General features: G+C 38.1%; 1 protein-coding gene across 2 annotated transcripts in view; it reads right to left on the bottom strand.

Moving 5' to 3' along the window:
* The window catches only part of PPP6R3 (protein phosphatase 6, regulatory subunit 3), a 45051-nt gene that overhangs the window by 19222 nt on the left and 12279 nt on the right, over nt 1-13550 (bottom strand). For both annotated transcript variants that reach the window (XM_010010680.1, XM_010010679.1), the window contains exons 6-14: nt 13149-13261; nt 12355-12468; nt 11523-11652; nt 9684-9836; nt 7809-7958; nt 7224-7288; nt 5570-5685; nt 4811-4896; nt 1817-1903 (exon numbers count right to left, since the gene is read on the bottom strand). In XM_010010680.1, the coding sequence (XP_010008982.1) occupies nt 1817-1903; nt 4811-4896; nt 5570-5685; nt 7224-7288; nt 7809-7958; nt 9684-9836; nt 11523-11652; nt 12355-12468; nt 13149-13261 (1014 nt within the window). The remainder of the gene's footprint in view (nt 1-1816; nt 1904-4810; nt 4897-5569; nt 5686-7223; nt 7289-7808; nt 7959-9683; nt 9837-11522; nt 11653-12354; nt 12469-13148; nt 13262-13550) is intronic.

Raw genomic sequence — 13550 nt, 5'->3', positions numbered from 1 at the left:
AGAAGACAACAGCATCAAACTAGATTTGGAAAAGAAAGAAGTCATAGCAAATGTAATTCTGCACAGGCAAAAGTTAAATTTGACAAAAATAAATCAAAGATGAATGAGTTCCTCAGTATTTTTTCCCCTTATCCAATTCCTAATGGGTCCACTTGAATTTTGAAAATTTACCTCCTGTCTCCTCTGGTAGCTACTGGTCTAGAATAACATATCCTATCTGAAGCCAGAGACACCTTCATGAATGAATTTGTGCAGCTGAAGAATGCTTTAAGTAATTTCAATGCATTTCCCATCAGTGACTTATCTTGGCTGGTATCACGCTTTCTCCACAAAGCCACTTTAGCAAGTGTATTTCACAAACAGAGTGGGGTGGGATGGTGGTGGTGGTGGTAAGACAAAGAAGGTGGTGACAAACTTGAAATTTCGAGAGAGCACTGCACCATCTGCTTTTCTCAGACAGAGTGGGGTGGGATGGTGGTGGTGGTGGTGGTAAGACGAAGAAGGTGGTGACAAACTTGAAAGAGAGAGCACTGCACCATCTGCTTTTCTCAATTAACTACCTGGAACTGCAGGGAATGCCCAGACACAGCAGACATTAAGGGGATGCAGGAAAAGCATAGAGGATTTAAGGATTTTACTTTCTCGCTGGAGCTGCTACAGATGCCACCCAACTGATCAAGTTTGTAGTCAGGTGCATCTTACATGCACAAAATTTAAAAAAAGAAAAAAAAATAAATCACCAAATCAGATAAAAATGCATCAGATTCTTAGAAGTTCAGCCACCACCCACAACTCAAGTTTAGACAAGCAACGACTTACTATCAAACCATAAGATACATAAAGTTCCAAAGCAAGTCTTAAGACTAGGTAGTTACTACACAACTGTTAGTGAGTGCTGAAAGATTTTGATTAATAATGTGTTTGGTATAAGAAATCTATTGGCAGTCATGTGCCATGTGGTTTTCACTTTCACCACCAGTGAAGTAACTGCAAGAGATGCATACTGCAAGTAGGACAGTCCTATTACAGAAAAGCTGTCATTCTTCATCAAAATGGCACCCAGGTTCTCCATAATCACTCACTGCAAAAATACTCTAATGTCATATTAAACATGGTGTAGCTATCAATTAGTCAGCTTTAAAGCATTAAAACTTCAAGATGGACACAAGCCTGGCTGATCTGAAAATTCCCTAGGCATTCTTCTCTTTTTCATAGAGCCAAATGATGAACAACTATCTCTGAAACAGTCATAAATGAGTTGACAAAAGCATATACTGCATTAAAAAATAAGTGATCAAGTTCATTGGAAACTTAGTTCAGGAAGATCTAGCTATGTAAGCTCACTGGGTACCACGAGTCTATAAAGTCAGAAACACTCAAGCTGATAGATACAACCTATAACAAAAGTAAACTGAAACCCAGATTTGCTTCCATAGCAATTCAAACTTGCCAGAAAACACAATCAGAAGCCACCATTTCAAACTTCTACATCTAGTAAGAACTACAGAAACTATGTTTAACTTGGCCAGACAGTTGGCATATAAAATGTGTTCTTAGGCACAATGAGTAGAGATATGCATCCACAGCATGATCTAAGACTAACAACTGGAAGAAACACCAAGACAGAGATGTGTTAAAAAACATACCTCTCTGACCACAGTTGTGTACATGCATAAGTTTAAAATAAAGGTTTCTAGACTTGTATTTGCTTGTGATAGAAATACAAGTTCCACTGCTTTTTCTTTTTTTTTAAAAAAAAAGTCTTATTTATTTTTACAGGAAGATCAACTTACACTGTCGAAAGAATTCAACTCACCTGCTGCAAAGATGAATCCTGTGAAAAGCCAGTTTCTTTAAAGTCAATTTCATCATCACTGGAAGAATGAATGTGGCAGGTAGTAACCTATACAAAGGAATTCAGTCATTTGCACAGTATATGATAGCCACTCAAGTATATCCATACTATCTGGCTGAATCTTCATTTTTGTACCAAAACAAGATACAATTATTTTTAGTTTTCCCAACTGCTACACTGCATAAAACAGTCCCTGGAATATACAGGGCAATAAGGTCCCCCCTGAGCCTTCTCTTCTCCAGCCTAAATACCCCCAGTTCCTTCAGCCATTCCTCATCAGACCTGCGCTCCAGACCCTTCACTAGCTCTGTTGCTCTTCTATGGACCTGCTCCAGCAACTCAATCTCTCTCTTGTAGCAACGGGCACAGAATGAACACAGGATTTTAGGTGCAGCCTCAGCAGTGCTCACAGGGGGATGACCATTTTCCTGGTCCTGCTGGCCACTGTAGCAGAACCTTTTATTGGTTAGAAAACTACTCTGTAGTGGTCAAACCTTCTACCAGAAGGACAATCAGCACTAAATGGCTGAAGCATTTAAAGTATTCATGAGATCAGTTATCTCCATAACCTTCACACATCTAACTTACTTACATATTTTTAAAATGAACTACACAACATAAGAGTATGCATAAAGACCAGATCATCTGAGCTTTAGTAAATCCAGTAAATTGACTGAAGATGATCACATGTGACAGTAAACCACAGTTCTGCCACTCGGGTCAGGAACTACGTGCTTAACTATTGTATCACCCGTGACTAGATTCTGCTCAACAGCTTGCTTAGGACAGGAAACTATGAATCAAGTAAGTCTACTCATCTACCCAACAATAATTTTAAGGCTAATCTACTGAAAATTAAGAAAGGTGTGCTTAAGATCTTACTCTGGAAACACTAAGAATCTGCAATTTAAATCAGGTATAAATATTAGTTCTAATAATCTGTTGTTTTAATCCAGGATACTTTCATCCACTCAAAAAGCTCAAACACTCAGATATACCTAATTGTCCAATTTATAGGTGGAGAGTACAGATCTATGGAAACCAAAGCATGGATATATGGGACAGTACATCTGGGAAGAAATACTGTAGGGCTGTGCTTTCAGGATGTACCCATACAGTAATCATAACTTAAATATGATTCAGTAAGACAACAGGCTGAGTTTTCGGTAAGATCTGCCTTTTAGTATCTCCTACACCACACTGTACTATCCATTACTGCTTATTTTCGAGCTAAATGCTAATCCAAGGCTCATGAGAATTGATCACACAAGCAGAAACAAAGCCTACAACTTCAGAAATTCAAAAGACACAGTATTTTCCAGATGGCATTTTAGCTACAAGGATTTATTTTAATGCTTTGTGTTTCTATTCAACTGAATACTGCGAAGTTTGGAGATATCTTGTAAATGAAGTTTTACTGTTACTATATCAAGTATGTCCAAGTAAATCATAGAATCATAGAATAGTCAGGGTTGGAAAGGACCTTAAGATCATCTAGATCCAACCCCCCTGCCATGAGCAGGGACACCACACACTAAACTATGTCACCCAAGGCTCTGTCCAACCTGTCCTTGAACACCTCCAGGGTTGGAGCATTCACAACTTCCTTGGGCAACCCATTCCAGTGCCTCACCACCCTCACAGTGAAGAACTTCTTCCTTATATGTAACCTAAACATCCCCTGTTTAAGTTTAAAGCCATTACCCCTTGTCCTACCACTACAGTCCCTAATGAAGAGTCCCTCCCCAGCATCCTTGTAGGCCCCCTTCAGATACTGGAAGGCTGCTGTGAGGCCTCCACGCAGCCTTCTCTCCTCTCCAGGCTGAACAGCCCCAACTTTCTCAGCCTGTCTTCATATGGGAGGTGCTCCAGTCCTCTTACTGTCCTCGTGGCCCTCCTCTGAACTTGCTCCAGCAGCTCCATGTCCTTTTTATGTTGAGGACACCAGAACTGTGCACAATACTCACATCTAAAGATCTAATTATAATGTTTTTAATTATATATCAGCTTAAAATTCTGCCTCTTCAGATGACTCAACTCTTGGCCTTGATGAAGTAGCTTCTAACAAGAGGCAAATACCATTATTCTACGAGTGCTATGAACTTTTTAGTATTTTTCCCATGAGCTTGTGAATGCAATCTGTACTATCTTGGTTTTGTCCACAAGTTGCACAGTTTCAGATTAATTTCCTGTTGCTGCTATTGCCACACACCATGTCAGCATTATGTTCCCAGTTGCTATATTATGCTGAAATAGCAAATTTAACAGACTATTAGTATTACAGACCAAATATAGCACCAGCACAAGTTAATGAAGCCACATGGAAAGCACTCCAGTCCTGGAGAAGCCGGGTAATATCAAAATTCATTAATTTGCCCGTTGACATTGGAAATAGCCTCTGCTTATTAAAGTCTCCAACTGATTACTCTTAAACTGTAGGTTTAATGTGAGCACACAACACCTCTTCATACTTACGTTTAGCTTTTTTTGTAAAAGTGGAATCATTACTGCTGTGCACAGAAATGTCACAGGTGCACAACAGAAGCATGCAAGTTACTTAAGCAAGGTCACTGCCACATGCAATGGGATGCAGGTAGCATTTTCCCATTAAATTTACATCGAATCATTTACATACTGTCGATAAAGCCATTTAATACCAGCTCCTGCAGTTTCAGTTTGCACTGTTCAAGTAGACAGAAGCTTTCAAGGTCACTCACTTGAAGCTGTATAGAAATCTTCCTTCTTGGTCTGGGATAAGCTATACAAATTGAGCTACTTCAAGATTCATGTACAAAATATTAATGATATGGCATTAGTTGAAAAGTAAAATAAAAAATTATCAGCTCAGCAACTAAATAATAATGGTAATTAGGAAGACTGGTTGTGCTGCTGACAAGAAGAAACTGCTCCCAAGTAAACAGCAGCAATTTTGATGTCTTACCCATCCTCACTTACCAGGTCCACTGTATTCCTCTTGTTAGTTTCTCCTAAAGAGTTTGTGCAGAATGACTCCCATCGCTCTCTGACCTCCTCTGGAAGCTCTAGGGTAGGAAACAAAAATTTCCTCAATTTGATACTACTGACAATGAAGTATGACTTTGTTTTTAATTTTCTCTTCTGATATACCAGAATCCTCCTAAATCCTTAAGGATTATTCCATCTAGTTAAGTCTAAATAAAGCAGGTCACCATTTCATTGCATTTAAGCATATATTTAAGGGTCACAGACTCATCACAAAGCCATAGAATGGTCTGAGTTGGAAGGGGCCTTAAAGCTCATCCAGTTCCAACCCTCTGCCATGGGCAGGGACACCTTCCACTAGACCAGGTTGCTCCAAGCCCCGTCCAACCTGGCCTTGAACACTGCCAGGGATGGGGCAGCCACAGCTTTCTCGGGGCAACCTGTGCCAGCGCCTCACCACTCTCACAGGGAAGAACTTCTGCCTAGTATCTAATCTGAATCTCCCCTCTGCCAGTTTAAAGCCATTCCCCTTGTTCTGTCACTGCACTCTTTTGTAAAAAGTCCTCCAGCTTTCTCGTAGGCCTCCTTTAGGTACTTGAAGGCTGTTTGTTTAAGGATGTCTTCTTTTAAACTGAACATGTCAGGAATAATATTTTCTTTCATCCAACAGCTGCCTTTAATTTACATTCGATTCATTTCCTCAAAATTTGATAATGCAAGCCATAAAGACAAATGTAAGGCCATTAACATTACCTTTGATGAGCTGTTGAACTTGTGTACTGTTTGGCCCCTTATCTGTACTATGCACAATGCAGTTTGCTATCCGTGTCAGATGACCCATATAGCCATGCCGTCTTCCTCCTTCAGCCCTGCAAGAGACAAAAGGAATTCATCTGCCCACATTCAGAGCAACTGTGCCACTGTATTTCATTATGCAACACACTAGCAGAGTCAAGAAGTTACCCATGACAAACAGTGCAGGGGTTCTTAAACAGAGGAGTTGTATTCTAAAACTAAAGGTTCCCAAAAGGCTCGAGAATTTAAGATACCAACTGGTTGGACTACACTGAGCTGGTTTGGAAGACTTATTTATTAGGAAATTTCTGTTGCTGATAGTATTTTTCTCAACCCCAATGCACCAAACATTCTCTCAGAGCTTTAAGTTCATGATCAGAAAAGGAAAAAACTTAAATCCTAAATGTGCTCTAGCACTGCAAACTTTTAACATTTCATTTAGCATACAGAGCTGGAAAGGTACAAGCAACTGAAATTTGTTTAGATCATTGCTTTCTTGAAATGTTACATAACAAAAGTAGTTACAAGGCAGTTTGAACATTTTTTTGTAACTGAACTGCTCTGTAGACACAGGAATTACCAGGTTTTATGGTATGATGATGATCAGCTGGAACCATCCTATATCTGATCAAAGGAGCTCAAGTGGGAGCTCTGACTTACACTGAATTTCTAGCATTTAGCTACAAGCTAACCAGGCATTTGCTACATCAGCTTTTTAAAAAGAAAAATAAAAAAAAAAATCCAGAAAGACCCACTCAATTAGCAAGACAAATCTCCCATAAACTTGACTGAGAGCTTTATAAAGTGCCAGCAGTTCAGGAAAGAGATTATGTAAACACAAGCCACATTTCTTGATTTTCCACCATTATAATCTAACAGGAAGTAACTGAAATCACATTATGTCAGTGCAAGATGTCATACATGAAGCATTCTTTACAGCAGCAACTTGAGAGATTTCTGTCTTATTTCCTTGACTGCTTAAGTAACAAGTACATTTAAAACAAGCAACATGTGATGATGGCAGAAGGTTGTAATTTCTAATACATGATATGCCATAAAGAGTGCTTGAACTGACTTGTAATTGCCTAGCCAAAAAAATCTGGAATATGACTGTATCTTCTATTAGCAAATGCTTATTAGTCCCAGTGAAATAAATAGCTTTTTGCTGTGTCACATTTTCACCAGCAGAAAGCAGTCACCCTCAAGCCTCTACAGCTGCTCATCATAAGGTGACAGAATACAAATGCATAAAAGAAATAATTTCCTGGAGCAGCTAAGCTGAAACATACTTTCATATTATCTTACAGGCTTATATTTTATACTTGGAGTCCTACCTGTGCAAAATTGGATAAAGGAGTGAATTACTTACAACAGTCTGCTCCCTTCTCACAAACATACAGCAAGAATGACAAACTATTGTATTCTCCAATAGTCATGGGAAAAAGCCTTACAATGCTACCAAAATATAGTATGAGAGAAAGCTTTAATCCAAATATTAACATATGAGTGTTTTAAGAACACTGCCAGTGCAGTTACGAATTGGTCATACATCCATTTCACAATTCAAGTCTTATGTGGACAATTGCAGGTAATAAGGAAACTAGTTACTCACTGTTTCTTCTCATTCATCTCCCATGCTTCAAGTATTCGTTCTATTAATTGGCACTTAAGGAAGAGCTATCAAAAAAAATAAGAGCAAAGAACGCTTAGTAGCAGTAAAGTGGAACACTATAATGCATTTTATGGTTGCTTTTAACAAATACTAAAGTCTTACAAGACAACTAATTTCAGGTTCAGGATAAAAAATTTCAAAGGGTTTAAAAAGTTCAAAAGCAGCAGTTATATTCCAACCAGAAACCTAAAAGCTAAACCTACATTATTTCCACTTCTCTTTACAGCTGCTGAGTTGTGGTAGCATAAAGCTATTGAAATAGCAATTTTAATACTTAAAGTAAGAGGAACTTCAAGGAAAATAAGTATTTGCACCTCTCCACTCATGCTCGCTTCAGGGCAGCAAGTCTACTCTATGGCACTTTCAGCTTTAGCACCCTAAATGGACATAGTAAGGAAAACCAGAAAAATATTCGTGTTCATTCTATACATAAAGTAAAATCAGGGTATGTTCTACGTAAGAGTAACTGCTACCACAGCCGGGAGATAGGAAAATTGAAGAGATTCCCAAAAACCCAGAACGTACATGTTTCAGCAAGAGATTGTCCCCAGTGGAATCCTGATCTGTAATTGTGCCATTTTCTGTGCTTTCAAGAGGATTTGCAAGAATCAATGCAATACAGATTTCTACTTGCGTATGCAAAAAGTTATTCCATGTGTACTTAAAGAACATGTCCTGAAAAACAAATTCAACAAGGCTTACAAAACCAAGGTCTTTTCATTAAACACAAGCAATAGTCTCGCCCCAGCAAGTCATCTGAATTATTACACAGGAACAAATTCTGTAAGTTTTATAATAAGTATTATTGTGCAAGAGAAACCTTGTGACCTACAAAAAGTTAATTATTGTGCTTGCTATGATGTGAGCACAAGGATTAGAATACTGGATCAGAAAAAAACCATCAGCTCTAACTGGATTTTAAGCTGTGGTAACCAACACTGCATGTCCAGAGAATGAAGGGAGGAATGACCTTCCCCACTTACACTGCTTCTAGCTGCAGTCCAGAGTCTCCACAAGTCAGAAGTATTATTAATGACCTGAGCAGCCCTTGAGAGACTTCTCTTTGAGTTCACTTAACCTTCTAGCATCTACAATACCATTTATAATGTGCTCCTCACCTGAGTGACATTCCTTACAAAATCCTATCTACCTGTTTTGAACCCATCATCTATTGATTTTATTCTTCTATTACAGAAGGCTGCCTCAGGTAATCTAGATGCAGTTTAAGATTATTAAATGCACTACACAAGACAAACAAATGCTGAAGTTGAGCTAAAGTAGTGTTCATTTAGTCATATTCCTGGTTCTCCAAATTTTCCCTCTTAAAAGACTTTTTCAAGCTCTATGTCCAGTTATTTTAGACTACTACTAACTGCAAAACTCAAATGACTCTGTCATGGGTAAAATGATAGTAATATTTGCAGTGACTGGAACAGTATTTAACAATTTAAGTTTCATTCAAAACACAGCTAAAGATTCCAAATCCCTCCAAGTTTCCTTGTAAACTAAGGACATCCTCCCATATGCTACTAGAGCTAGACTAATACTTTTCCTAACAGTCAGGTCTGCACAGTAAAGCACTGCTGTTTCAGCAAACAGCATGAAGCACCGAGAAGTTTACATGGCTATAATTACTTTTTCTTTCTTTACATAAAACCTGCAACAGAAAAGCATGTTCAAACCTCACTGAACTTGGTTTACAAAAGAACCTCCTTATAAGAACATACAGGTGTTCACAGCATGTACATTCCCATACACAACATACCCAGGAGAATGTAGGTTATGGTGAGCTTAGCACCTGGTTGCAAACTCGAGTTATGAAGAGGAATTGAGATGAAGACATTACAAATGTAACTGCATCAATTAGTTGGAGCAAAAAGCAATTTTAGACTAAAACACATTTGCAAAATCAGTGAATTAACTGACTGAAAGTTTGTTGTGCAACATCTTGGTTTTAGAGGACTGAAGGCATACAAGCTACCAAGAATATCTGTCCCTTTATAGGACAATGCTGAGATACCATTTGATGCAATGTCTGTTACGGAGAGGAAAAGGAGATTCTGAAGGAACAATTTAGGAAAAGAATGAAAACAAGCAGGGAAGCCTTGAACGTGGTTGAAAACTTGAGAACACACAGGTAAAAAAATAAGCCTGTTAAGAAAACCACCTAATGTATTTATGAAGGTGATAGAGAGTAAGAACAATTCAAGTGGTCAGAGGAAAATGCATCTGTCAGAAGTCAACATTTAACAGTAAATCTAATATTAAGGGTTCTTAAATGGTGCAAGAAAAGCCACAACAGTCTGAAAAATTAGGCTAGTAAATTATTTGCAGTGATAGAAAAAATATATTAAATCTTAATAACAAACCATAAAAATACAGACAGCACAAAGTTCTTACCAGTATTACTCCTATGCTGTTAAGCTCTATGAGCTCCTGATTCACACTGCTTGTGTTTGTCTGTAGAAGGCTAGATATTAATCTAATCACATTTAAACGTGTGTTTCCCACAGGTGGATCCAATACACCCCAGGTTGTCTTCATGACACTTTTCTGAAAAAGAAAATGGTACACACATAAAATCCATTAAAATACCAGCTCATCATTACTATGCACAATGACAGAGTAGTGCTTAAAACAGAGATACAATTAGTCCTTAAGTCTTGCCCTCACCCTGCAAAACCCCAATTTTTTTATTCTGAACACAACAGAATTTAACTAAAATGAGCCACAGAAAACAGTAAAAACAGCCACATGAAATCAGCAACACCGTAAAAATTTGTTAACTACAGAGAGGATCTCAAAGTAGATGCATTCTACCCAATCCTGAAAGGACTTAAGAGATACTTCCTAGGAAACCCTTGCTAGTCAATCCAGCTATAGTCTACATTGCTACAATATACTAAAAACAGCTAGGTGGATAGTCTGTGAATATTTTAATGAATATTGTAATGTCTCAACAACCCAACTTAAAACCAACCTCATTAAGCAATGAGCTCCTCTGGTGTCTTACTCTCATTTTAGCCAGTTAAACCAGAACTGCGTCACATAACCAGCCAGTAAGAAAAACTGGTATTAGCTACTATAAGACCTAAAAATCTTGCAGCAAATATGCAACTGGCATAGAAATTCATAATGAAAATATCCTCCTATCTTAAGGTACAAACACATTTTGACAAGACCATTACCACTGGATGTTATTCTTGCCTGATCAGTGCCACCCGTGCACCAGAAAAAGAAACTGACATCCTACTAGTTTGTTTACGCCATTCCTCACATATGACAAAAATCTAAGGATGCTCAAAATGAGTATTTTCTAATAGTTGAACATACATAGCTTTTGAGTAAGTCATCTACTGAAGTTATTGAATATGTTGCTCAAGTATCTAATATGACCCTGCTTTTATTGTAATATAGACCTGTATCTTGCCATGTTGTTGCCATAAAGACAAGACAGTTTCTTTATTACCTCTTCAGCATTTGGAAATATTGAGGTCTCATCTTCCTTAGGCTAAAATAAACTTTAACACTACTCTGATCCCCCCATGTGGTACTTTATCCATCTCTGGTCTTTATTTTCACTTTGGCACACAAGTCCTTCTCCCTTATGGACTGTGGCACCCAGTTTAGAGTGCCATGCTTCAGCTGAAATTCTGCCAGTGAAAATGGATCATAGGTAAACCCCCTATTTATACATCCTGTATTTATCTTTTGCATCAAACAGCATGACATAGATAAGTTGCCTGAATCAGTTAAAAAGCCCAAGGAATTCAACATGCTTAGAGTGCAGGGTGCATGCTGCAGAGCCAGCCTACTTGAGTTGTGGGCAAGTCTAGGGCAATTGTGTAGGCCTCATCTGGGCCATGCCAACGTTCCCAACTACTACTGCCTTCACAGTCTGCATTTCTTATCTGGATCAGATTTCCAAGCAGAAAGCAGGACCCACTTTAAGTATATACAGGAAATCTCTCTTCATTGCTTTCTGAAAGTAGTAATTGCTTCAAGGCTATTCTGCCAATTAAACAAAGTTTAAACTGGAAAGCGTATCAATTAGCAGAACACATTGGTTCAGGGTCAAGACTAAAGAACAGCAAAGCTCTCAATAGGCTAAGAAGAAGCCTGGGCACTTGCCCAAAATTTGTCAAACTAGGTTTGTTTTGTTATTATCACTTGCCTAAAACACAGTTGCACAGTGACAGTCTTGTTTCAATTAATTTGGTAACACAAGGTTTCACTTACTTTTGGAGGCTCAAGTAGGAGTTCATGGAAGGATGAAAGTCGTGCTTTTATGGCTTCTAAAACACTTTTATTGACCAAATATTTTGAATTGCTCATGCCAGGAGGACAGATCTCTATATGGCCTTCAAATCTAAAACACACACAATGAGAATCTGATAATTAATACCAAAACTAGCTGTAAAACATCTTTAAAGTATTATTTTGAGTGTGTCATGGTTCTGAAGGCATGTGAAAACAATGAAGAGGCAAGTAAAAACACAAGGTTACGAATACAAAATATCAAGTAACAGCTGAACAAGATTTTTCCAACACTAGCCCTAGTATTTTTAGGTTTATTGTGCTTGAAATCTCCAATATGGTTTTGAGATTATACATTACAGCTGTTCTATTTCCTCTTTTGAGGCAGAAGAAGAGTTTTACTCAACTATCCTGAACAACATGAACAACTTGAATGTACCACAGAGTACAGCAGTTGAGCAGTTTTTCAACATGAGGTTGTAATAAAATTAGAAATAACTTCTTAAAAAGTCAATACCTCCTCACTGCACTGTAAGTATTTTCATCAGTTTCTTTCTGGATACAAGGAAGAGAGTAATGTAATTAGCCTGAGCTGCCAAGTGGCACAAATTAGCTTATAGAAAAAACAGCAGAAAGACCAGTCATTTGGTGAAAGTGCAGTAATGCCAACTGCAATCGTTTGGTTTGCTCTTTTACCTCTTCAGCTACAACAGGCCACAAAAATGGTTCAGTCATAAGTACATGAAGACACTCACTATTGCTGAACAGTAGTTAAATTATGCAGGCGTAATTTAAGCAAAAAAAGAACACTTACGTCTGTCGTCTTGTCTCAAGTAAGGTCAACAGTATTTGGATTGCACTGACTATTGCAGATTCATTTTTTTCTTTATGAAAAATATTAGATAGCAGCTGCTCTATGATTTCTTGCCTGAAAAGAAAAAGTATTGGCATCAGATAAAACACTACCTCAGGATACATCTGTTAAGAGAAGTAGCTACCAGTTGCCCATGTAACATTAATAAAAGAATAATACAATGAAAACTAGTAGCTATTTCAAGCTAGCAAGTACCACTAGGACAATCATTCCCATCCTCACTGTCCCAATCATGCTTTCCTATTCCTTCCATTGATCTAGGTGTAGATCCTTCCATAGGATCTAGTGAGAAACAACACTACAAAAAGGACCAAAAACCTGATTCAGCTTGCCACAACAGCCTCACAAACCTAAACCTATAACCAGCCAAATGAAGAAGGGAATAGAGAAGAATCTTCTCTGGCAGAAACACACACTCGGATTAATTTACAAGTAACAGATCAAAGCAAAAGTCTCCCATGTATACACCGCAAAGTATCGCTGACCTCCACGTGTTTGATCCCACTAACTCTGGAAGAGTAGGAAATACTTTAATGAGACAAGAAAGAGGACCCCAAGAATCCTCCAGGTGGACTCTGCTTACGTGATGAATTATTTTGAACTACACAGATGACAGTCAAGAAAATTCAATGGCAAAGTGGAGCTTGCCATTTCTAATGGTTTTCAAGGTCAGAAATTATAACTTATTTTTTATGAACTGAAAATAAAATCAGAAATGAAGCAAGCCAACTTACTTCTCTAGACTTGCAAGCAGTGGATCCGGTTCTGAACTGTTCTGTACTTGTAACATCTGGTCTCTGCTTAAACGAATAATTTCACAGAGTGACTGTGATGCATTTGAATGCCTCTGGAACAGAAAAAACACAGCTTTTCACTGTAAGAGTAACAACAAGCTGGACTGTAACTCTTCAATTATAAAAGGTGGAAGCCTCACCTTGGACAAATCTTTCCTACACAGTAAACATTCAGACAATAGCTTTATGCTGTAACAAAACCTTAACAAGACAAAACAAACTTGAGGTGTGAAGCAAAAATATTTTGTGTATTAAGGTGGCAAAACATAGAATATGTATAAGGCTTTGCCGTGGATTGAAGTGGGACCAAAAAGGAGGATGGGGGGCACAGCTTACTGAAGG

The sequence above is a fragment of the Nestor notabilis genome, unplaced genomic scaffold (assembly GCF_000696875.1).
Source record: "Nestor notabilis isolate BGI_N333 unplaced genomic scaffold, ASM69687v1 scaffold4783, whole genome shotgun sequence".
Lineage (NCBI taxonomy): Eukaryota > Metazoa > Chordata > Aves > Psittaciformes > Psittacidae > Nestor > Nestor notabilis.
Note: the sequence above shows the minus strand (reverse complement) of the source record. Positions and strands in the feature narration are given on the sequence as shown.